The sequence below is a fragment of the Prunus dulcis genome, chromosome 2, assembly GCF_902201215.1.
Source record: "Prunus dulcis chromosome 2, ALMONDv2, whole genome shotgun sequence".
In the NCBI taxonomy this organism is placed as follows: Eukaryota; Viridiplantae; Streptophyta; class Magnoliopsida; order Rosales; family Rosaceae; genus Prunus; species Prunus dulcis.
This window is the reverse complement of record NC_047651.1, coordinates 24,639,782-24,664,608: the sequence shown is the minus strand read 5'-3', so window position 1 is coordinate 24,664,608 and position 24,827 is coordinate 24,639,782. Positions and strand designations below refer to the sequence as shown.

The 24,827-nt window shown below is 40.1% G+C and overlaps 3 protein-coding genes and 1 pseudogene across 5 annotated transcripts; 1 reads left to right on the top strand and 3 right to left on the bottom strand.

Annotated features, from left to right (window-relative positions):
- Positions 1–629: 629 nt before the first annotated feature.
- On the top strand, positions 630–3,464 carry LOC117618446 (ferric reduction oxidase 2-like). Its single transcript, XM_034348013.1, has 8 exons — positions 630–801; positions 938–1,040; positions 1,135–1,317; positions 1,416–1,650; positions 1,769–2,096; positions 2,188–2,431; positions 2,535–3,244; positions 3,322–3,464. The coding sequence occupies exons 1-8, from the start codon at positions 630–632 to the stop codon at positions 3,462–3,464; spliced, it is 2,118 nt and encodes a 705-aa protein (XP_034203904.1).
- Positions 3,465–3,687: 223 nt separating this feature from the next.
- Positions 3,688–10,131, bottom strand: LOC117617705. 2 transcript variants are annotated; one of them, XM_034347194.1, is made up of 5 exons: positions 9,806–10,131; positions 8,433–8,531; positions 7,876–8,198; positions 5,521–7,769; positions 3,688–5,436 (listed from the first exon to the last, which is right to left on the bottom strand). In XM_034347194.1, exons 3-5 carry the CDS (start codon positions 8,065–8,067, stop codon positions 4,191–4,193), a joined length of 3,687 nt encoding a protein of 1,228 aa, XP_034203085.1. In that variant the 5' UTR covers positions 8,068–8,198; positions 8,433–8,531; positions 9,806–10,131; the 3' UTR covers positions 3,688–4,190. The 2 variants fall into 2 exon arrangements, with proteins under 2 accessions (XP_034203085.1, XP_034203086.1); XM_034347195.1 differs by lacking the exon at positions 9,806–10,131 and adding an exon at positions 8,705–9,795.
- A 1,271-nt stretch (positions 10,132–11,402) lies between these two features.
- LOC117620368 lies at positions 11,403–15,843 on the bottom strand (annotated as a pseudogene). The gene is made up of 11 exons (XR_004584740.1): positions 15,479–15,843; positions 15,334–15,390; positions 15,045–15,155; positions 14,798–14,890; positions 14,601–14,714; positions 14,308–14,514; positions 13,932–14,076; positions 13,098–13,255; positions 12,418–12,617; positions 11,980–12,063; positions 11,403–11,858 (listed from the first exon to the last, which is right to left on the bottom strand). The product of XR_004584740.1 is annotated as a proline--tRNA ligase, chloroplastic/mitochondrial-like (transcript).
- Positions 15,844–17,549: 1,706 nt separating this feature from the next.
- Positions 17,550–20,111, bottom strand: LOC117618535 (scarecrow-like protein 8). Its single transcript, XM_034348131.1, has one exon. It carries the CDS (start codon positions 19,872–19,874, stop codon positions 17,943–17,945), a length of 1,932 nt encoding a protein of 643 aa, XP_034204022.1. The 5' UTR covers positions 19,875–20,111; the 3' UTR covers positions 17,550–17,942.
- Positions 20,112–24,827: the final 4,716 nt, after the last annotated feature.

Genomic DNA, 24,827 nt, shown 5'->3' with positions numbered 1-24,827 from the left:
TGTAAAAGAATGGCAATTGTTAATTCATATATATTAGACGATGCATTATATATTTCTTAAAGACGAGACGTATTATAAAAGTCTCATTTCTACTCAATTTTCTTCAACTTTAAATCGAAAAATACCTAAGAAAAGGCGTTACGTTAGTAGAGTAATATATAGATAAAGGACAAACGTATATGCAATGAATTGGGGAATGAGCAGGCGGAGGCAGAGCTGAGGCGTTGCATGTATGTTTATGCCAAAGACAAATTGACAATTGCATTGGAAGGAACACTGCGAACAGTACGGTATCTCCAATGACCTTTTATTTGGCACTCTCTCACTCACCATCCATATTACAAGTCAACCATCTTGTTTACAATTCCATTTTTTAACTTTTTTTGTATGCCTAATTTGGCTTCCAAAACTCCTCTCTCTCATTTTTACATGTGAACTCACTGAAACTCTTGACATGTTTTATGATTTCTTTCCCAAATTTTTTTATGTCTCAAAGAATAAAATAAAAATAAAAAAAGGTAAAATTTATGTAGTATGCAAGTTATATATAAGGATATCCAGGAAACCACTTTACTGGAAAACAGAGAGATCAGATGGGTTTAGGTCCAGAAGGGCCAAAAGAAAAAGAAATGTCTTCTAGTGCAGGAATGAAGACCCTTGAATCAATGGTGTTGTTGCTACTGATGATGGTATTTGTTGGGTACATGATGATTTGGATCATGATGCCCACCAATACTTTCTACCTGAATTGGTTCCCTCACATTCTTAAAAAAACTGATTCTACCTATTTTGAGAAACAAGGTTTTGTTTTCTTTGGGTTCATAATTAAAAACCAAAGCTTTTTCACTTTCTTCTGCAACTCTATGACTCAAACTTCTTAGCCTTTGCCTTACTGCATTCTGCTCTGCTGCCATGGTTTTCTCTTATTTATTTCCAGGTGCAGAGGTGCTTATCTACCCATTCCCCATCCTATTTATAGCAACTGTGGGCTGCTTTTTGCTTCACAGGAGAAAGAAGAAAGCTGATGAGAACAACCAAAGGTACCCTCTCTCTCTCTCTCTCTCTCTCTCTCTCTCTCTCTCTCTCTTCATATATCAAATATTTTTCTTATTTTATTTGCTCTTTGATTGGTAGGGTGAAAGGGTCATTTTGGGCATCATGGAAGAGACCGGCACTGGTGAAAGGTCCTCTTGGGATTGTTTCTTGGATAGAGCTATCCTTTGTGGTGATGGTCATTGCACTACTTGTCTGGTCAATCTCTTCGTATCTGCATAATATGTTTGCAACCGCACATGCCGGAGTCAAGGGAGAGCAAGTGTAAGAAATCATTATTTGTTTTTAAAACTTGAAAAAAATTAATATAATTTCCTTCATATAAATAATTAACCAGATGTTTAATGAACTTAATTTGACAGGTGGGAAACAAAGTTATCAATTGTAGCACTAGCACTAGGCCTAGTTGGAAACTTCTGTCTATCCCTTCTCTTCTTCCCTGTAAGCAGAGGCTCTTCCATTTTGCATCTCATTGGCCTCACATCAGAGGCAAGCATCAAGTATCATGTCTGGCTGGGACACATTGTCATGACCCTCTTCACGGCTCACGGCCTCTGTTACATCATATATTGGGCCAACACAAGCCAAATCTTCTTGGTAAATAATAAATTTCCACTTCTCATTTAGATAGAAGGTGATTTGGTTAACTTATACAATTTAGAAATGAAATGAGCCAGCCATTGTCACTTTGAAGCAGTTTTGTTCTCCACTGTAGATGTTCAACTGGGACAACTTTGCCATTTGCAATTTGGCTGGAGAAATCGCTCTGCTCGCTGGATTAGCCATGTGGGCTACAAGCTTCCCTCGCATACGCCGCAAGATGTTTGAGCTCTTCTTCTACACTCATCATCTCTACATCGTCTTTGTTGTCTTGTACGTGTTTCATGTGAAGTTCTCCTATGCTTGCACAATGCTCCCAGGCTTTTACCTCTTCATCATCGATAGGTTCTTGCGTTTCTTGCAATCACAACAAAGAATTCGTCTGGTTTCGGCACGTGTTCTTCCATGTGAGGCTGTTGAGTTGAACTTCTCCAAGAACCCAGGTGAAGAAAGAAAGACAAAAACCGAAAAAGAAAAAAGAAAAGAAATTTGAGATTTCCCATTTTAAATCTTTTTCATTGAATTTGATTATAGGACACAGTTATGCTCCAACAAGCATGGTGTTTGTAAATGTACCTAGCATTTCAAAGCTGCAATGGCATCCTTTTAGTGTTACTTCCAGCAGCAAATTGGATGCTGACAAGCTTAGCATTGTCATCAAAAGCGAAGGAAATTGGTCTCAAAACTTGTATCAGAAGTTGTCATCTACTCAGCCCATAGACCGCCTACAAGTCTCAGTTGAAGGACCCTACGGACCTGTCTCAAACAACATGCTAAGGTGCTTACATTGTAAACCCCAACTCCCCAGTTTTTCATAATGTCATAATGTCATAATGTGAGTGCTAAGCTAACTTGATTGGCATGGTGAAAATCCGGTGCAGGCACGACACAATCGTGATGGTGAGTGGGGGAAGTGGCATTACTCCCTTGATATCGATCATCCGGGAGCTCCTCTTTCTGGCCAATTACTCAGGCACTAAGACTCCACAGATTCTGCTCATATGTGCTTTCAGGAGATCACTGGACCTCACCATGTTAAACCTCATCCTCCCAGTTTCAGGCACAGATTTGGACATTTCTTGCTTGCAATTACAAATTGAAGCTTATGTGACAAGAGAGAGAGAAGCCACATCAAATTCGCACAAGCCCTTCCAAACAATATGTTTCAAGCCAGACCCTTCAGATGTACCAGTTTCTGCAATTCTAGGCCAAAACAGCTGGCTTTGGCTTGCAATGATAATATCTTCCTCATTTGTTATCTTCCTTGTGCTCCTGGGCATCCTCACACGATTTTACATATACCCAAATGAGCATGACTATAAGATGATGTACTCTGAGTCTTCTAGATCTGCTTTAAGCATGTTACTCTTATGTGTCTCCATAGCCACAACTGCAACAGCAGGGTTTCTATGGAACAAGAAACAAAGTGTCAAGGAGATGGGACAGATTCAAGCCATAGACGCATCCACGCCGATAACTACTTCACCAAGCGCATGCTACTCCAGTGGTGATCAAGAGCTCGAAAGCCTTCCCCATCGGTCCTTTGTCGAATCCACAAAGGTGCACTATGACAGAAGACCTGATCTTAAAGGTGAGTTATTTTAAATCAAACCACTCTGCAACAGTTCTTTAAGGGATTAGGGTTTTAACATTTGATTATTTTTGCAGGCATATTGTTTGATTGTGAAGGTTCAAGCATTGGGGTCCTTGTTAGTGGCCCAAGGAGGATGAGGCAAGAAGTGGCTGCAATATGTTCATCGGGCTTGGTCAACAACAATTTACATTACCATTCCATGAGCTTCAGTCGGTAAAGCCGAAATAGCAGACAGAAATATTTTCATGGCTGATTAAGACGTTGCTTCGCCCACAAATCACTAGAGTTTAACGATCAATATAGAGAATTTGTAATTGTACAGATATATCAGGAAAAGTGATTGGTTGTTCATTTATTTTTTTTCATTGCAATTCAAGGAGACAACCAGTCGGCACAAATGTATGTCACTGAAGAATAAGGTCTAAATATTACCCTCCACGAAAACAAAGGAAATTTATTATTTAAAAAGCTGAAAGAAGTGCCAAAGCCAAAAAAGAGACTCTTGACACCATAAGTAAACACAATATAAGAAGGAATCAAGAAAAGCCTTAAACTAAAAAGCTTGCCATTCTTCACTAATCATTAAAATTACCTAAGGTAAATAAAAACAAAATTCAAGTTGAACAAAGCAACATTAGGCCCTTCCTAAAAAAAATTTTGCCTAGCCGCAATCAGAATGGTAAGGGTAGCTTCCACAAGCAGTGCCAGACGCCGGGAAGAATACGAATATTTGGACTTAAACTATCACAGTAAGAAGGAAAAAGTAAAAGTAAAAATTGGGAAGAACTCCTATCTGCCACAGAACTAACACATCGATTTGATGAAAATGCCTGCAGAGGCAAAGGTGATGAAGATTTTCCTCTCAAATTATGCATCTTGCAGTCTAAATGAATTGAGTCGGAGCAGGGGCTGGAGTTTAATGCCCCTAGTCAACATTGGAACCTTAATTTACCCTTCTCTTAGCTATCTCTCCTACGTAAGCATCACGAGGCCGTCTATCGGCAGCTCTATTGTCGCAGTCATCGTAGTTCTGTGTGTTGCGAGATGCAAAACGATCTTCTTCATCACAACGGAACTGACGGACAACACCATCTGAATCATAACGCCTCACACGATGAATGATCTCAAATCTTCCATCATGTTTTCTTCTATCATCATCACTGCCCTCATATCTACATTCCCTGCCACCACCACTGGCCAACTCAGAGAATCTTGCAGGACGACTCATGGGTTCAAAGTAATCATCCGAACTTAATCTCCGAGACGAACGCACTGAATCAATCCTCTGTCCCTGCTGGAACCGCCTTCCAGCTAATCTCCTACCCCTGAAATTATGGTCTACACCACTATTTGAATCATCAAACCATCTGGAATTCTGTTGTGGAGAAAACCGACGTTTTGGTGGGGACATGAACCCTCCTACTTCGTACTTTGCTCCAAAACTGTGCTTCTGAAAGGGCACTCTCGGCTTATCCATTTTAGAATCCAGCCTATAATCAGGAGACCTGCTGCCACGATGTCTTGAAACATCATTCCGTTCTCTTGGTAAACCCCATGAAAGAGGAGAACGACTTCTGCATCTAGACTGGAACTTCTTGTAGGGTCTACCATAATATATAGGTCCTCTGCCAGGAGGTGAAGTGCTTTGCTCTCTCCTGGCCATTCGACGTGGCACATTATAAGAACATTCGTTGGGATCATCGGGCATCGGCCTGTGGTACTCATCCCGGATGCCTCTACTAACCCCTTGTGGGTATCTTCTAAACCTCCGCCTATCGGGACTTGTATCTCTCATAGGTATCACTCCCCTATGCATATTATGAGTGTCATTTCTCTCGGCTGGCGATCTTCTTCTAAGTGGGGGCTGATACAGGCGATTTGAGGAAAAACTTATAGCTTGCCTGCGAACACGGTGGTGAACTCCTGCTGCTTCTGAAAATGTATCATCTGGATCCATTTCAAAACCATGGCTCTCAACAACACTTTTTGGTCTAGGGCGGCCAGAACCAAAGGAACCATGATAACTGGGAGATTCGCGGCGTTTGGAATCCCAATAACCCCCTGAAGGATTAACCAAATGCGCACCTCCAGAGCTTTTACTATGTATACGCGAATCAGATTTTTCCTTTCCCATGGACTGATCAGAACCAGCCTCTTCAGAGCGAAAGGACATATCGAAGTTGTGCAACCTGAAGCAAAAATAAGAATAATTGGTAACCAAGATAGAAAAGTCAAAATTGGCATTAAAGAAAGATAAAAATATTTGAATTTACCTCCTCCTTGCACATACAGTACCCATCCTATTTAGAGTGTTGGATGCCACTGATCCAACCACTTCGGCAGGAGAATACTTGCCACCAAGGCCATCGAAGTAATTAGCAGCATGTCTCCTTCCTGTGCAGCCCTCAGTTGCTTCCGCAGTTCTATTTGAAGAAGCTTCAGAATCACCAGGCAATTGATCAGATCCAGAAGTTTTTGTCTTCGAACCCATGGAACATTGTCTCAAAGAATGTTCATTTTTTTCACACATATTATCAGATCCTGGACTCAAACCTCTCACAACCTTCGCATTCCTGTTAATTTCCCTAGACTCTGACCCGAATACTTCTGTTTCTCTGCATTCAAGTCCCATTCCAACTTTCCCAGATATAGAGTCATGAGCAGCATCACTGTCACATGTATCAGAACCATAGTCAACACATTCAGCTTCTTCATCCTCAAATTCATTCTCCTCCCAATATGGTACATCTGATTCCCTCAACTCCCCATCTTCATACTGAGATTCGTAACCAGCTTCATGTTCCATAGTTTTTTCCTTGCCAACCATGTGATCCTTATCATCTTGACAAACATCCAAGTCATAGTTGTCATTGGAAGGATCTTCTGTAGTGACTCTACCCAAGCTACATGTGGTACCTTCACCATAGTGGCATTGCTCACCAGAGGATCCAGCTGCAGCCTTTGGTAGAGAATCAACAGTATGAGTCTCAGAGATAGCTTCAACTGGTTCTTTTGCAGTTAAAGTCACCAGAGATAGGCCTTCTCCAATAGATGCACCTGATGCAGATTTATCATCACAATCAAGTTTGGAAATGTCAGTAGCCATATCCTCTGTTTTAGCTACAGGCTTGACTTCAAGGACCACAGGTGCGAGTGAATGACAACTTTCTACTCCCATCATCTCTTCAGGGGATTTTGGATCATCATGGAAGCTAGATGTTGCACCAGAGCCCTTGCCATCGTCATCTAGAACAGTGCTTTCAATCTCACAGGAAGCCCCCTCTGGCACACAAGCTATAGCAGGGTTTTCAACCTTCACACTTTCCGAACAAACAGTTACACCCAGTTGTACACCAGGAGCAGTATCTTCTGTCATATGCTTAACAGCTAAGATGGGAGGTGGTGTTTTATTGGTTTCCTCAGAGACAGGGCCTGTGACCGTGATGTCATCGCAAGGAGAATGATCAACACATGCATCCACACTGGCATCCTGAGAGGAGGCCTTTGCACCCATTCCAGTATCTTTTGAAGGTCCCAAAGCATTATCAGCAGGAACGCATTTACCATAACTCATCTCAAATTCAGGGCACGCTTTCAATCCCTGTTCATCATTGTCAGCCAGGGGCTGCACTGTGCTTGCAATGTCATTTTTAGCATCTTCAACCCCCAGTATCTCAAGAGCTTCTGAACCCTGCAGTTTTTTACCCTGCTTATTATTCATCGAGATATCATCTACTGCAGTTGTTTGAGGGTCACCAATCACCATATCACAAGGTTCATCCCAAGCATCCATAGTAACATTTAGGTCCCAGTGCAACCTAACATCTTTCGAGGAAATGGATCTTGCTACTGCTTCGTCGTGTCCTTCGCTAGGATTAATTCTGACCTCATTAGCCTCAAAACTGGAGCTCTCTATCTTATCTTCTTGTGGTATATCTTTAATGGATGAATGTACTGTTTCCAGTGATGCAACACTCTCTTCCAAGATTGCAGAGACTGATGCATCCCTTGCTTCTGAAAATTCTGAAGCAGTTCTCATCTCTGTTGAAGAAGTTGAAACAAAAGTTTGCTCCGAGGGCCTTGCAGAAGTTGACGCATCTTTTCCATCCTGTGATAAATCTTCACCTACTGAATTACCCTCAACCGGATTCATATCATCATTTATGCTGTTGTTGCAGGCAGCAGCTGCCAATATCTCAATACCAGAGAAGTCCTCCCCACCACCAGGTTTTTGATTTGTCACCTCATTTAAATTCTCATTAACACCACTATCAGCAACACTATGACACAACCTAGTCAGCGTAGAAGCATCACTCCTTGTGGGATGCTTTTTGACAATTGATTTTGGACAAGACTTCTGACCTGAAGCACGTCGCCCATCCAGTGGTGGTTGGTTGTCTTCAAGGTGTGGAGAAGATAGGTGAGGCGGGGGTGATGGAGACCGAACCATAAATCTCCTTTTCTTAATGGGTACATGCTCAATTTTGTCACCGAACCGTCTCCCAAGTACAGCCACACCAAGCTGCAAAACAGACAATTATATCAGAAAAACAGGGACTGAATCAGATAAGTGCAAATAAAACGATTAGTCCAAAGAAACAAAAAAGGAACAATTGTGCAGTATTAACCTTCTCTGATTCAGAAACGGTTGTTTCTGATGGACTTCTAGCACTTTTCTCTGCTAGCTCTACATCCAATTTTTGGCTTCTATCAACCAGTTTCCTTGACCGCCTTGGTGCACTCCGATAACCTTTAGAAATCTTCCAATTCAAGTTAGTACTAATAGCTTCCGTAAGTTCTACACGTACTGTATTCATCATGCTATAGCTGAGAGACCAAATCCCATCAACTGTTTGCCTGCCGCCACAGGTTCTGCAAGATGCTGCTGTTACTTGCTTTCCACTTTGCACCAGAGTGGTGGGTACACCCCCAGTGCAAGCACAAAATGAGTCTGCAAATCAAAAGGAAAATAATTATATCCACCGAGTCAAATTGCGAAGAAAAAAAATCTTTGAAATATATGACATGAAGATGCAGAATGAAATAACTGAGACATGTCAATATATTGCATCTGTGGCAGTAACATCATTAAACTTAACATAATTTCAAAATCCAGTCACAAAACTACAATGAGAATATAAAATTTATCCTTCGAAAATATCAATTACAAATCCTAGAAGCTTACAATGATTTAGTTTCCTCGATCTTGCTAGGATATGTGACAAACTTTTCTTCAAACCCAGCAAAGGAAACAAATTCCTGATGACTTTTCCACCTACCACACCTGAAAGATGCAAAAAAGATGAAGATCAGCACATAATCTAGAACATAAACAAGAAGTAGCGGATATCAGTTGAAAAAAAATGCTTAACAAAGCTAGTCTGAAAATCTATAACATTGCTATTGAGCCCAAAGCTGATAACTAGACTGCCAGCAAATGCCTCCACAGGCCATTACCTTGAGGCAGATCGTGTTAACAAGTTTTGGACGACTGCAAAAACTCCCTTGGTTCAGAATGTTGAATTGAACATAGCAAGTCCCTAATACTCGAAATCGGGCTTCATTTTGCAACCATATAGTATTAGGACAACAAAAAGACTTCTTATAACATAAACAGGACAAACAGTTCGTTCATCCAAACTAGTAGACCGAGTCTAATATACCCAAAAAGGGATTCAGCGCAATGGTTTTTAATTCCTAAAGATAATTTCCACCCACTATTTTGGCCAGTAGAGAGCAGCAGCAGTATTCTTAGGTTTCATGATATGAAAAAAGGGGCATTTCATAACAAGTAATTCAACTTGTCGTGCTCATTATCACCAGCAACAAGAGCAGGCAGAGTCCTGGCCTTGAAAGAACTAAGATTAACGACAGGCCCACAAACTTTGCATAGTAGATTCAAAGTCTTCGTTATGTTCTGAAGCTTTCTTCGATCCATATAGATGGGCACATATAAGAGATGACTCAGTACTGGAATGATGAAGTTAAAGGACATGGGGATTCTGCTAAAAAGCAGATCACCCATAACCCATAGATCCAGCCATATAAAATTAAAAATTATTTATTCAAATTCCCTATCAATAATTTTAGCATCCATAGAACAGGGCATGCCTCCTGGAGAAACCCCAACTAGTTTTTTCCTTACTGCAGCGAGCGAAACCGGTCAATCAAAACATCCAAAATTTGAGAGCCGCAGTCGATCAAACACGATATAAAAAACTCGTGGATCTCGGCCCTGTGCCTCTACCTATGGTTATATAACCCTAAAAGCCCATCACCACTAAGCTCTGTGAAATCCAGTACCGTGCTGAAGGACAACTTGAAGAAAAAGCTGTAGTTCTTCAAGATCTGTAATTGGACTAGTTCTTTAATGGAGGCAGTGACTACAGAGCCCAACGAATCAGACATTGGCACAAATCCAGAGTCGATAAGAAGCCGCTTCATGGTTTCGCTTCGTAGTAGTTTTCTTGACCGACGAAGAGGATGATGATGATAAAGATAAAATTAACCACAAAAAAAGCGCACGCAAATTATCAAAAGCTTTAGGGTTTTCAATACCTGTTCTTTCAATTTTCCAACAATCGCCGTCACGGTCAAAACGAATCGAATCGATCAACAACGAAGAGACTCCGGCCCCTAACAATATCAAAATCCTTCATAATCTGGCCAAAGCAAACCAAAAAAGGGTTTCGAATCTGATTGCTCTTCGTCTTCCTCTTCTCCTTCTTCTAGGTTTTAAACAAAGAAGACGAATCTCAGTCGCGATCTTGATCGTTCAATAAGGGCCGTAGATTACCGGGCTTTGGAGAACAAACGTTGCACCTTGTGGCCGCTGATTAATTCCCCTTCTTCTTCAATCTTCTCTCCCCACTTCCTCTTGTTTCTTGTTTGGATGAGAGCATAGATGAGAGCTCTCTCACACCACGTATTTATGGCCACTATTGTACCAATACTGCCCTCGGACGTTTATCATATTACCCAAAATATCCTTAAAGATTGCCAAAAATCAAATAACACGAATCTCGAAGTCAATAGTCAAATAGTGAGCCATTTCTGAGGAAGGAAAGGAAATTTTGACTTTTGGATCTCCGGAATTATGATTTACGAGTGAGCACCCTGACTATCAATAATTTACACTAGACAACTTCAGAAAGGAGGAGAAAGATATGCTTTCTTTTTGGGTATGGGTCTTAACATTTTTGCATATTTGTATTTATGACCCTTATTGTTCTGCATATTCCTTTTTTAGACCCCTACATATTTCTGATTTACCATCACCAACAAGTTAGGGATTCTGATGAGGAAAAGAAAAGAAAGTAGGGAAGGAATAGGAAAATCAATCCGCATTTTTAACTTCTTTTATTTGTTTAAATTGGAATGTTTAACTTTTTTTCTTTGTTCAATTACAATTAAAACTGTATCACCCATATGCAAACCTTACTTACTCACCATATATATTATATATTGAGGTGCCAAATTTAAATTACTACCAAATCACGCAATTATTAAGTTAATGTATCATTAACCTTCGTTAAAAAAAAGGTTACGTACCAAAATTATAATTAATGACATTCTCATTTTAATTACGAGTATTTATTTTTGAAGCACAATTTCATAACATTTATTTTATTTTTTTAAAGGAAGGAAATCTCCACCATTTCTCTTTCCCTAACGCATTACTTTCTTTTCTTTTTTTTTGGGTCTGAAAACGCATTACTTTTATTCCACGGAAAGAACCCCACCCACCACAAGCAACTGGGCCCCACACTCGCAAAAAGTCCAAATATGATGCCCTTTCTCCCCCTCCGCGCAAGGAAACAGCCCGATCGCATCTGAGCCGTCCATCTCATCTTCCACAACTGTAGGCCCCCACCAGTGCGCAACAATCCAAACTCCGCAATATACAAACCATTCTTGGCGTCGTATATAACTGGTGCGTGGAGTGGAGCCTAGGAATCGCTTTCGGCGTAAGCAACTAGTCTTTCCCCAAGTTTGTGACTTTTCCTCCCAGAGCCCCTAACATTTTTAGGGATTTTGTCTTCGTTTTGGGGCTTCAAAGTTTGTGTATTTTTGTTTCATCATTAATTACCTGTTTTGTTTTAGGTTTGGAAAATGTTTTGTACTTTGTGACCAAAGAAAAGGGAATCTAGCAACCTGCTTTGAACATCTTGTAAGTATTATAAGACAAACAATTTCTGGAGAATCAAAATGGAGAATCCCAGAGCCCCAAACAAAACGTACAATACTTTCTTGATGACCTAAAAACAATAACAATACATCTCAATCATCCTCCTCCAAAGAGGAGAAGAATCAAGGAATTTAGCAAATGAACCACTTTCGACAATTTATAGATGTATGTGCCATTGTTTGGTCGATCTTCTATAGTCTATTGAAAGAAAGTTTGACAAAACACAGACTGAGTAGTAACGATACCGGTTGGGTGTTGTGATCCGTGGGAAACCTAGAAACTTAGTATGACTTTGCAAAAATGGCAACTTCCTCTGCAGGATTACCAGTCATCAAGCATCTTTTAATCCCTAGCGGCTGTTCAAAGGGAAAACATCTTATCGTTGCCCCGGTTTCCTCTTTTACTTTTAACTCATCTTCGTTACTGTACCAATCATTGCAGTTTCATCACATTAGAATCATAAATGCAATTTACCTCAATAGTATACATTATGCAATGCATATTTATCATGGAATTAACAAAGACATCATTTAATAGAACATACCTGGCGGACCAAGGACCTCTTGCCCATTTGCCCTGGGAGATTGCAACTTTGAGTTCATCATATGAGCTTACATCCACAATATTGCTGCAAAAAGACATTCTTATTGTCAATGCCTCCACAAGTATTCCAACCAAGTGAAAAACGCTTCCAAAGAATAGATATCTAATCAATTGCATAGCCACAGCGTTGAAAACCCCTCCTCCGGCTTTCTAGAATGACAGTGGTGACAACTTAATTGCAGACACGGTGTAACTATAACCACTACCTGGCTTGACAAAAATTAGCAAAAAGCTTTTAGTTCTTATACTGAGGTTAACTTCAAAGAGTTCATTGGGCACTATCAGTTATTTTTTCCAATGATGCTTTATAAAACTCAATGGACGAAATTGCATCTTCAGCTGATAAAAATTATTAAATGTTAAGAGCAAGAAAATGCACCTATCTCGAAATGATTCTGCTCGTCTCAAAAGAGATGACTGGATCTCATCCAACTTGTCCTTCACATAAGCCTCCAAATTTGAAGGCTCCATGGATATTCCAAAAACTTTCCCTTGCTTTCCAGGAACATCTCTTCTAGATACAACCACACTCCCACTTGAAACATCATGAGGACCAATTTCAATCCTCAAAGGAACTCCCTACAAAACCAAGGCCTGATATTGAGGTGATAGATGATATAAGTAGCTTCGTGCAAGAGAAAGAATCAATATATGATTTGTGCATGCAATGGTATCAACACACAAAAGAAACAATACGCTCACAGTAAGTAGCACACACACACTAAAACCAATGCCAGTCGGAGCATGAGGAAAGGTCAATTTCAGGTCTAATTTTTCAGCAATCTTTGAATTCATAACAAGTATTAGGAGAACATCCCATTCAATTTTCATGCAAGTCAAAGAATGAGATTATGGAATGGCTAATATGTGATGGCTTTTCAGTTCTTTTCATTCTGAGAGCTTTTATATAAATAAGCTTCTTTCAAGTCATAAGATTAATGTGCTAAAAGCAACATGCCAAAGGGTAACAATTACATTTTTCTTTTCTTTTTATTTAGTTTTTTTAGTGAGAAACCAAAGAGTATCGTTTATGATTTATCTTTAAGAATCAGGACAAACCTTCATCTCCCAGAAATTGAATTTCCATCCTGGGCTTCTCTGATCAGATTCATCAAGTTTAACTTTAATCCCTGCAGCCTGCGCTTCTTTCACAGATGATGCAGCATTGAGAACTCCTGCTCTATCATCATCCTTCTTCCAAATTGGTATGATTACCGCTTAGAAGCAAACAAGGAATTTATTAAATAAACACAAAAGAAGAAGCCATGTATGCATACACACCTGGGCAGACGCAACATACCGAACAAGCACAGCCAAATTGAACTCTAAGCATAACAAGGCATGAATTCTTAGTTATGAGAACAGAGAATGTTAAAACAAATAATCATGTGCTGTGGGAGAATATATTAATCCAACTACAACAAGCCAGAAGATCAATAGAAAACTTTCTCCCTTCATAACTGGCATGAACTTTGTCGTTCCATGCATCACAATTTTCCCTGTCTATGAGATGCATTTTACAAATTTGCTATATAATAACAAGCCACAAACAAGGATACATATTTTAAAGTTAGATTACTACAGCAGCCTTTAGCTACTCCTCTCATGAAGCCATTCAAAACTATTAAATTTTCATTACCCAAACTAGCAAGGAATCAACTCAATGACTTGCGACTTTAACCAAACTAACATACAAGTTTCCAGTTTTCCTTATACTAAACACAGCGTATGCTAAGACACTGACATCGGCATATCATAGATGATACTTCTAAAATAGTCTATTACAGAAGATAGTCTTACTGAAGCTTTTGGTTTACATCCATAAAAGCAAATGACCACAACTCTAAGAATCTGCATCAGCATCATAAAATGCATAAAGTTCTCCAACTTAGCACTTTCCCTGTATTGGTGCAATCTTTGGGGGAAGCATTAACCCTGTAACATCTCCACGGGTCATAATAATACCGCCAACAAAACAGGTACTGACAGCCCATGAAGTCTGCCACACATGTTGCCTCTGTCCACTTTCATCAGTAAACTGCATGCACAACTTTTGGTCAAACTCCTCTATATTTGATGGATTGTACATACGATTAGAGGATACAAGCTCATGATTATCCAATCACAGCAACAACTTACACAAGTTGAATACTTTAGAAAGGCCATTAGACATCATATGGACTTGGATAGAATGGTACAAATGAGGCTTTGATTTTCTGAAACATCTGGAATAAAACTGACCAAGAACCACACTAGCATATCAAAATACCTGTGTTTCAAATGCACGAGAAAAATTCTGCCCAAGATTGTGGCTGGTTCCAGCCTGTAATGCCTTTCGATCACCCATCATAGCCTCTATTGTGTAGGTCCTAATAGCACCAGCAAATGTTTCCACTTTTGACTTTCGACCTGCAATAACAGGTATTGCAGCTTGCTCATAAGAAAATTTTGTATACACATCAATCATCTGTATAGCCTGCAGTTGAGCAGAACTAATGTATTAAAGAAAAATGATACTTATTTTGCAACTGTTTAAGGGCAGTCATTATGTCAGACGCAAACCTCTTTTTCTGCCTCCTCTAGAGTGGCATGAACTGTGTGTCCCTCCTGCCAGAGAAATTCAAGAGTCCTCACAAAAGGTTTTGTCCGCATCTCCCATCTCGTGACATTTGCCCACTGAATTAAATTCCTCATGAGAAAGACCAAAGCTGAGTGGGAAATTCCTCTAATGAAAATTGAAGCACTGCAAATAATGAGACAAAGCATTGGTTAACCATAAGTGGAAGATCACAGTAACTATGAATTCACTGGGTGAACATGTAATTGACTATGGTTTCACTCGTGGGTCGAACCTGCCAGAGCCTCAGTAAGTGCAACAATCAAAGCCACACCTTAGGTCATAGTTACTCAGTAACTTCAACAGTTTAGCACAATATGATTCAGCTTTTACAATCACATACACATAAAGAAGAAATACAACAAAAGCTAGTTGAAGAGAACACGCACCACAAGTTTCTCTTCAAGGTCCTTCCCTCCTCCTATAGACACAAGTGCTAACTCAGGACTAAAACCTTCAACATGGCTAGCTTCTTTCTCTATAAACGAGTATGGTATAAACTGCAACATTCCACACAACAAACAACTCACAGTTATAAGCATACATTACACATGCAACACTCGAAATTAGAACTCATTCATGCACATAATTGATTTGACCATGACCATAAAAATAGAAATAAATCTATAACTTAGCATCTAAAAAACAAAAGCAAAACAAAAGAATGCAATTCAATACCTGTGGGAAATACATGTTACTGTGACCAGTCTCCTTGAATTTCATAATCAGATAATCCTACAAAAATGAAAATTACTTTAAAAACTGTGAACTGAAAACTAATGCAACCAATCCAATAGAACAGAGGAGGTCCAGCTTGGAGTACCTGAATGGCTTCCCAAATGGCGTAACCGTAGGGACGAATGACCATGGTTCCCCGAACCGGACCATAATCGGCGAGCTTAGCTTGTTCAATGACATCAAGGTACCAAGCATTGAAGTCCTGTGACCGAGGTGTAACACCTCGGTCCTGGACTCGGTTACTCTTTTGACTATGGACTGCGTCCTCGTTGGACACCGACACCGTGCTCTGAGCCGAGAAACCGGCTGCGAATACCGGGAACCAACGGTGGTAGCGTCGCAGGAGCACCGCCGGATAACGGCCGGAGATGGAGGGCGAGAAGAGCGAGGTCAGAGAAGGTAGTCTCAGTGACACGAGCATTTTGGTGGCTCAGTGACTTGACACTTGAACGTTGGGGGAGACGACTAAAGATGAGGATTATGACTCGGGTATGTTGTGTGATGACGGTACATTATCTGTCATGGTTGTTCAATATTCTTGGCCGTTGACCTGACAGTCAACGCTCTGCGTTCATGGAGAGCGACGGGACAGTATTGATTTCGTGGGCCAAGTCCAAGAGAGTAGCTCTTAGGCCCGTTTCATATTGCGCTAACGGGTCTATTTTTCTTATTCGTGTAAGAATGGCCCATGAAAAAGTTTTTTTTTTTTTTTTTTTCTTTTGCATCTGAAGCCCATTGAAAATCCCGGTGGCTACGCTTTAAATATATTATATTTCAAAATTGTAGCCACGCGGCTATACTATTAATTTTTTAAAAAAAAATAAAAAATACGCCGAAGTATAGCCGGGCGGCTATACTATTTATTTCAAAAAAAATTGGGAGGGATCCACGGCAATTTCCTCCGACAATGGGTGAAGAGTAAAATTTATTTAAAGACAAAAAAAAAAAACGTTTATTGTTCTGCAAAAAGAAAAGGATTTTGACTTTTAAGGCGAGGATGGATCCTTTGTGCAGTGAGATGGGGTACTCAACTTCACTTTTTTGGTGACACAAGTCTGATAATTCAGCCCATCAAATCCAACACTCGTATCATTATTATTCATTTCTATTGGGCACGCATCATAAATTCTCCCTTCTTCTTTTTTTTATAAAATTTTGATTTGTCACATTTAATATGGTAATTTAATGTTTCTTTCCCACACCACAATTTGCTACCGAAGCATAGGCTAGGCACATCCCCCCAATATCATTATTCTTTCATGAGCACTAACCTTGTGGGTTAACGTATTTATGAGAATTTCGCTGGGTCGACAGCTGCAATAACTGTTTACTGTACAGTCATTCATGATGCAAATATTATTATATTATTTTAGTTGAATTTATGATTGTTTACTCAATATTCGCAATTTATCTGTTCTTCTCTCGTTAGTGTAGAGACATTCGCTTAATTCCTGACAACATAGCTCGGTTTTTGTACTAGTTACTCATCTTTCTTCAATAAAATACTATCATTTTTCCATACATAAAAAATTTATCTATTAGTCTCCCTTTCTATAAATGTGTATTTAATAATTAACATTCAATCACGATGGAGATAGATTTAATCACATCTTAAACTGTTGTTAATTCGATTTAACGGTTGGAAACAAATCTTTATTCCATCATGAAAGTGGTATTTATTATTCTTAAAAACCTACTATAATAACAACCGAAATGGAAGAGATAATAGAATATTAAAATTAATTGAAGAATAATAAACCATTGATATTGGATTGGAGTATAATAGTGGTAAATGACGAATGATTTCTGCCATCGTCTAATTTTAATACCCAAGATCCTCAAATCGTCCCAACCAACATCTTTTGTCCTGCATTCTCGTCATGTCAATGGATTTATTGGTAATATTCTGAAAGAAAAAGAAAAAAGAAGACTTTTTTATAGTATTAGTATTGTTTTACAAAGGAAGAAATTGCATAACGAAAATCTCCACACCGCATTTGGCCTTCCTAAAGGTCCAACCAGAACCCGACACATCGGAAAACAAATACCTAAGGTTTCCCTAAAAATAACATAAATACAAGAAAAACCAAAAAGAAGAAAAAGAAATGTTCATATATATATGAGTGGAGGTGGAGCCCCTGATGGTTGGTACTTGGTAATACAAACAAGTGCAAACCACATTACATTACAATGCAAGGTCAGCAAAATTATACCTAACGCCACAATCCACAATTCACATCTAACCCCCAAAACCAAACGACAATCATGAATGCAGCGAGTGAAGAAATTTTCAGGCAAATCCAAACACCTCTCTCATTTTTATTGTTTTTTCGTTTGGTGGGCCTTTTTCCCCCGGCTTTTCCATTTTATCAGGAAAGCCTACAGTCTACAGCCTATAGCCTACTGCCTACTGCCTACTGCCTACTGCCTAATAATAATCATAAGAGTATTTTTTATAACAATTAATAATATTAATAATATTAGCCAGAAAATTAAAATTTAAAATTATTATAAAAAACCAAAAACAAAAAAGACACAGAGAAAATGAGTTAACGCCAAGCCGATGCGACGGTGAGCGTGCGGCTTATCCAACCAAAGCAAACCCCTCCATTCTCTTCTTTAACCGTGAACCCCGAGTTGACTCGGTTATTACCCGAAAGGAGTCGCTGCTTCAAAACCTCGGTCACGTTTTGGCTCATGGGCCTCAACTCGAACCCCGCCATCCCCATGCGGGCCCGCCACTTCCCAAACACTTCACATCTTTCCACCCGATCCCTCCCTTCACAAGCAACCGAGTTTATCAGCTTCCGACTCAGCGCCTCCTCCGCCTTCACTCGCTCCGAGTTATCCCCCGCCTCCGTCGACTTGATTGATTCCAACAGCGCCCCGTAATACCCGCACGTCTCATTCACGCGCGCCATGAACGGGGCGGTGTTGGTGTTGAGTTCCTGCTCAACCAGCGTCACCACACGCGGCGACAGACCCTTCACGCGCCGCAGAAGCTCGTCGCGGGGGTTGTCCGTGGACACGCTCTCGTCGGGCATACTGTACAATTTGAAAGCGAAATTCACGGCGATCGGCTCGTCCGGTTCGCAACCTAGTGACTCACGGTTCAGCTCGGCGAGTTTCTGGCTCACTATGTTAAATTCCAGGACCACACCGTGTTGCTTGGCGACTTTACTCAGATTCTGTCTTACCATCGTCAACCTGTCCTCCCCGCCATTATCTGCGACGGTGGTGATCTTCACCGTGGCGGGCAAACCTTTCAGACGCGCGTATAGCGCTTGGAGAAGGAGCACGTACTGACCGCCCTGCCCGATATCGAAGTCAATCACATGAACCTTATTCGTCGCTGATTTGTCCGTCAACGTCGCTTCCAGGATTGCGAGGTTTGCGGCCATAAACCCGAACCTGAAACAGGGGGACAGCTCGTAGAGCAACTGAGTCGACCCGGCGTGTTCCTGGCTAAAGAGCTCGGTCACCGGAGGCGGGTTATCGACCGGGTTGACCCGGCACTTCAAAGCTAAAGCCATGACCTCGAGAAGCCTCTGCTCGGAATTGGGTCTAGGATTCGGAACCTGCGACGTCGTCAGGCGCGTGAGGATCTCAGCCGCGGCCTCAGATTTCCCTTCGGAAATGGCCGTAGCAGCCTCCATAAGCGACTGCTTGGAACACGTGGAGGAAGCAGGGGAAGCCACGGAGGACGAAGAAGACGATGACGAAGTGGGGGAGGGCGAAACGGGCTTCTGGCTCTGACCCGGACCCGGACCGATTAGGTTCTGTATCGTCTCAGACCACTCGCTGCTGGTTTTAGTAATGACCGAAACGGCGTCGCCTTCGTCCTCCTCGTCGTTATCGTCGAGGAGCTGTTTTTCCAACTCTTGCAGCCTGTTGCTAATCATTTTCTTCTCGGAGTCCACACCGGAGACAACCCGTGTCTGATTCTGAACCGGGTTGTTGTTGACGAAGGACCCGGCAGGTGGTAGCGTCTGGTGAACGGGCTGAGGGCGGAGCTGAAGAAGGGGCAAACCGAAGCGTTGGTGAGACAATAGCGACGATGCCGAAGACGAAGAGTCAGAGCCAGTAATTGTCGATGAAGAGGAGAAGTCTATGGGAGAGAGAGGGGATATGGGAGAGGAGTGTTGGAATGTTCTGGGTTTCAGTGAGCGTAAATAGAGGTTCTGGTTAGGGTTGTGGTAGTGGTGCTGCTGCTGATGGGCTTGAAACTCGGCGAGCGTGCGCTTGCCGATGAGAGTTGATGGGTTTTGGGTTTGGAATTGGGATTGCGATTGTGTTTGGCGGGCGATCTGGGAGGAGGGGGCGTCAAGGAAGAGGCCCGGGAGTGACGATCGGTGGTAGGGAGGCTGAGAAGGGTGCTGGTGGTGGTTGTTCATGGCTGTGGCGATGGAGATGGATCGCCCGCCGGCGTAAAAATCAGGTACACCGCCAGCTCCGGCTCCACCTGTGAAGCCTGATTGCATTTCTGGAGCCTTTCACTCTTCCTGCTGTTTTTCTCAGGGTTTTCAGAGCGAGGGAGAAGAAGGGTAAAAAAGGCTAAAAGAGGAAGAAACGCATGGGATTTTGGGAAACAAGGGAAGAGACAGTTTCGTTCTCTCTTATTATGTAATTGTAATGAAATAAATATAACCAAGGCAGATTCCAACTAGAGAGAGAGAGAGAGAGAGAGAGAGCGAGCGCTCTTAGCTTTGCTTTCTGGTTTTTGGGTGTCTTTTTTTCATTATTAAATCCTAAAATTCCTCAATGAATCCACGCGACTACGTACGCCATCGCGTTTCAACCGTTGGATTAACTTTTGATCTAGATTTATGGCGGTGAACGGTGGATGCTCCGTGTAGATATACTCTTCGCTTACAGTTTAGGCCTTCCGTTTTAAATTTACAATCAAGGATCCGCACGAGATTTCAGTGAGCGTGAAAGAACGGACCAATAGAATGAGACGAGGAGTTCGGGGCGCGTGGAGATAAAGGCTTTTGGGGGGAGGTGGTGGGGTGTGTGTTTTTTCGCTTGAGTGAATGAGATGATCTTTATTCGGCTATGATCATCTGACAGGACAGTTACGAACTATTCCAAAAGGCCTTCGACAAGAGCCCCGAAAATGCAATCCAGAACACCGAGAAAGCGACACCCCAACCACGTGTAGCTAATGGGGTTGTGCTTTCAGGCAAGGGTAAATGACGGCCCCGTCACTGTAAAATGGTTCCTCTCTGTTTGCTAGTTCGCGGATTCGAAATTCCAGTAGCTGGTTTGTCCTAACGGACGATTCCCGGTTGACTCTTGGTGGGTTAACTGACACGAGTCGGTTGCAGGACTTTACGTATGAAGGGATATTAAACCTCAATTTTGTCTACCCCCACAACCATTATAATATTTTAGCCCGGCATAAATAATTGTTATTTTTATTTTAACTTTTTTTGTTTGTAAAAATACAAAACCTTGATGTTGCTAAGAATATACTTCTACTTTTGAGGCTTGTAAAATGAATTTACCCCATGAAATCATGGTTTATATTTATCTAATTTGTTCAAATAGATGTTAATTCTTCAGAAAGATGCATTGCATTCTATTATGTTTTATCAATAAATTACTATTGCTTTTTTCTTATTACAAAAAAACGCATAATCTATTTTACCAATGGTAACCTAAACTATTCTTACCATATGGGCTAAGTCCCAACAAGACAAAGTGAATTTCATGTTTTGTTTTGGCTAACATAGGAAATCTACTCTTGTTTATTTTTTATGATACATGAAATGAATTCGTTAATAGTATGGCGAATAATATTTTTTAAAATACAAGATAATTATAATGTGCGACAAGCTGAACGCTTCCAACATTAGAAATAAGTATCACTAGAGAGAATAACGATAATATTTTATTGATAGGAGGGTAAGTAATTAGTACAAAAATTGGACTATGTCGTGTGGAATTAGATGAGTTTCTCTACACATATGGGCTTAGTCATTGGTCTAACTGGATAGCATTTTTCTCTAAACCGCAAGCAAGAAAAGGAATCTTACCTCTAATAGAGTATTCACCCCCACCCCCTCCTTCACCCCCTCAAGATCCCCACAAAATAGATCATGCTCATAAAAACTACTTGTTACAATCCTCAAATAAAATATCAACAAGAAAATTGAGAACTAGTTGCTTGCAAATTGTCTTTACTCTAGAGCTTTAAATTATAAATCTACCTTCTTTAAAGGAGCATATATATGCCACCCAACTGCAAATCTACTTTCTTTAACATGAAGATTGCTGCTACCTTCATTTCATGCTTCTCTCTACCCACCCACTTATCTTGCCCCAAAGAAAATAAGAAGAAAAAAAAAAAAAAAAGTATCCTGCCGTTTATATATGACGAATGAACACGGATATCATACAATGTTCATAAAAGATGAAATTACGAAATATTTTTTTAGCTTAGAAGATGAAGTAATTGATTTCATCCTATTTTGTACACGTATTTATTGTGTAACTGACAAAAGTGGATAAAATAAGGGAAAAGAGGGAGACGTTCACCAGAAATTGCTGGCACCCAATCTTAACATACATCCATCAAAGCATCACTTGTTGCAATGCAGTCAGGGTTTCACTACATATAGTAAAATCCCACCATCATTACTACTATTTATTTATTTGTGCCATACCACCCATAACTATTTTACATAAATAATAAACAAAGCCAATTTAATAATTACTATTATTTTTCTTTTTCTTTTTTGGGTTTTTTTTAATATAAATATTTTATTTGCTTTTGATATAAGAGATATTATAAGAAGAATATTCGAATATAGATCTCAGGTGCAGTGATAACTACAAAAATACGATAAAACACATAAAATAAAGTGTCACATACAATACAACTTTTTTTCTCACCCAATTTCGTACCCATATGGTTAAAATAGTTGTTAAACGTCGTCACATAGGATGCTGAAAATTGATATAACATGTGAGGGCCTTAGGCCTTACACTTAAAGGTCCACATCTTAATTTTAGTTGGTGGATGGAATCTCCTGCCCATTTGGCCGAAATCATGAAGCTCCGCAGACATTAATTTCTTAAATTTGCTTACTAAATGCTAAAATCCTTCAATTATCCCCCACCCAAAAAAATAAAAAAAAAAATAAAATAAAATAAGAGGGAAAAAAAAAAACACAACAACAAATGCTTGTCATGAAAGAATCCATAGCTATTGTCCACACCTTGTTCATTTGGCTTAAATGCCAAGCTATTACAATATATATTTGGAGCATCTTTCCATTAAAGAAATAATCACACACTTTGATCCCAATTGAATTGTATTTTGTTTTGATGCTTGTGTTTGGCTGGTGGTGGTGATTTTTATTTGAATTTCTTAGCCACACAACCCGTGGGATAAAGTCTTAGAACCAAAGCATTTGACCACAAACGCCAGTCGCTATACGACCTTTTCAACCCCTAAAACGTTTGTCCAATCACCAATTATTCTAACACAGCCAAAATTACAAAAATGATCCCCTCATGCTTGGAAGAGGTAAAGATGTTGTGGGTCAACTATATATGCCTTTAACAATTAGCACTGCCAGTCTGCCACATATCATATAATAATAAGTCTTGTAAATATAATTATATATGCAAATAACTTGTAGCTCAATAAGCGTAATTGACCGCATATAAGATCTTGAAAAAAAAAAAAACAGAATTGCTTTGAATTGAAACTTAACTTTTTTGTATATTTATTTTGCGTGAAATTTCGCTCCCCCTAATACCACGTTACCAACTACTTGATGTTTCATAGAAAGGTTGCGTGTGAGACAAAATGCATGACTATTTGGTTTGGTTAGCAACTAAACCATCCAAGCTACAGAAATTCCGAGGCATCCAGAACTCGACACGTGTCGAGCACATAACATATGTGCCACTTGTCCCTTGCCTAACTCGACGTCCATGTACCATATATTTATCGAATAAAATTCTGTGACCCCGAAAAGCACATTCTAAATATCCAAAATTACCAAATTCCTTTTCCCCTTTGCTTTCTATATAAAATATCACAGCTTTTCTTCCTCATCCTGTCCTGTGCAGTGTGCACCCACCATCACCACCCCCGCCACCTAAACAATAACTAATTTTATTTTTCCTAAGGGCTAAATGGTAATCACGCACTCGACTACTTTTGTAGGAAAAGCCGTCTGTTTAGGAGTTGGTAGAGCTAACAGAAGGAGGAGGAGGAAGGAATCACTCTTTAACTCGGGGCATTGGAGGATATTTTTGTCATTTGAGGATGTGGGCCCCTGTTTGGTTAGAGAGTTAGATTTAACCGGGACTAAACGGTTCCTAGTTGGAATCCAATTAGCGCCGACTGCATGAGCTCTACGCGCTATTTGAGGAGAGTAACACGCACACGCTATTCATGCCACACGAAAGCCACGCTCTCTCAAAAATTATAAAATTATAAAATAATAAAATCTGTGGCTTTTCATTGGTCCAAGGGGTCACAGCTCATTCAGGAAGAAGAAGAAGAAGCAGCTACCTGTCGACCGTTCGATGCGGTGACTTTTGACTTCAAAATCAATTCTCCAACCGGTTCAATGTCTCTAAGACTTCACTTGAGTGAACAACTAAAGTTGTAAATTTAAGCTGCAAAGGACCTACTAGTGTAGTGGTTTAGAGTATTTATTTTATCAGATAAGGTTCTGGGTTCGAGTTCTAGCATCCGTGTTGTGTGTGTGAGTTTAATATGCTATCGTCCCTTTCAATAGGAAAGGACCTCAAAAAAAAATAAAAATAAAGATAGTGGTGGAGATCCGACGCCGAAATGCAGGTGAAGATCTGACGATGAGCCGCAGCCGCCTATAATTGTTGGATAAAAATCATAACAAAATTAAGACAAATAGGGAAAATCTTTTGTCTCTGAAAAAATGGGGGAAGAGGTGAAAGGAGGAAGAAAAGAGGGGAGAGGGGGGGAAGAACAATGGCTTCCTCCCCCCTCAAAGTGGAAAATGCTCTAAGAGTGTTTTTTTGGGAGAAAAGGAGCTAGAGTTTTTTGGGAGAAAGGGGGCTGCTTAGTGAATTATTAATTAATTGATTTGGACAAGATCTTAGGTTCGAGTTCTAACATTCATATTGTATGGGTGCCTTTTATATATTATTGTCTTCCTCAATAAGAAAGGTCTTTAAAAAAAAAAAAAACTATAAATTTAATTTTATTAAGTATATTGTAATTTTATTAGGGATTTAGCCAGTCATTCGTATGCGATTGCTATTTCTCATATGTTGATAAAATGTTTATCTCACACACATTAATAACTAACATTAATGATTGAGAGCGGCCTACTAGCACAAGGACATTTTTTTCTAACCAAATCTATTTTATCATCTATGTTCATATTGCATGGTCTTACTAACCAACATATTTTTTAATTTAAAAAAAT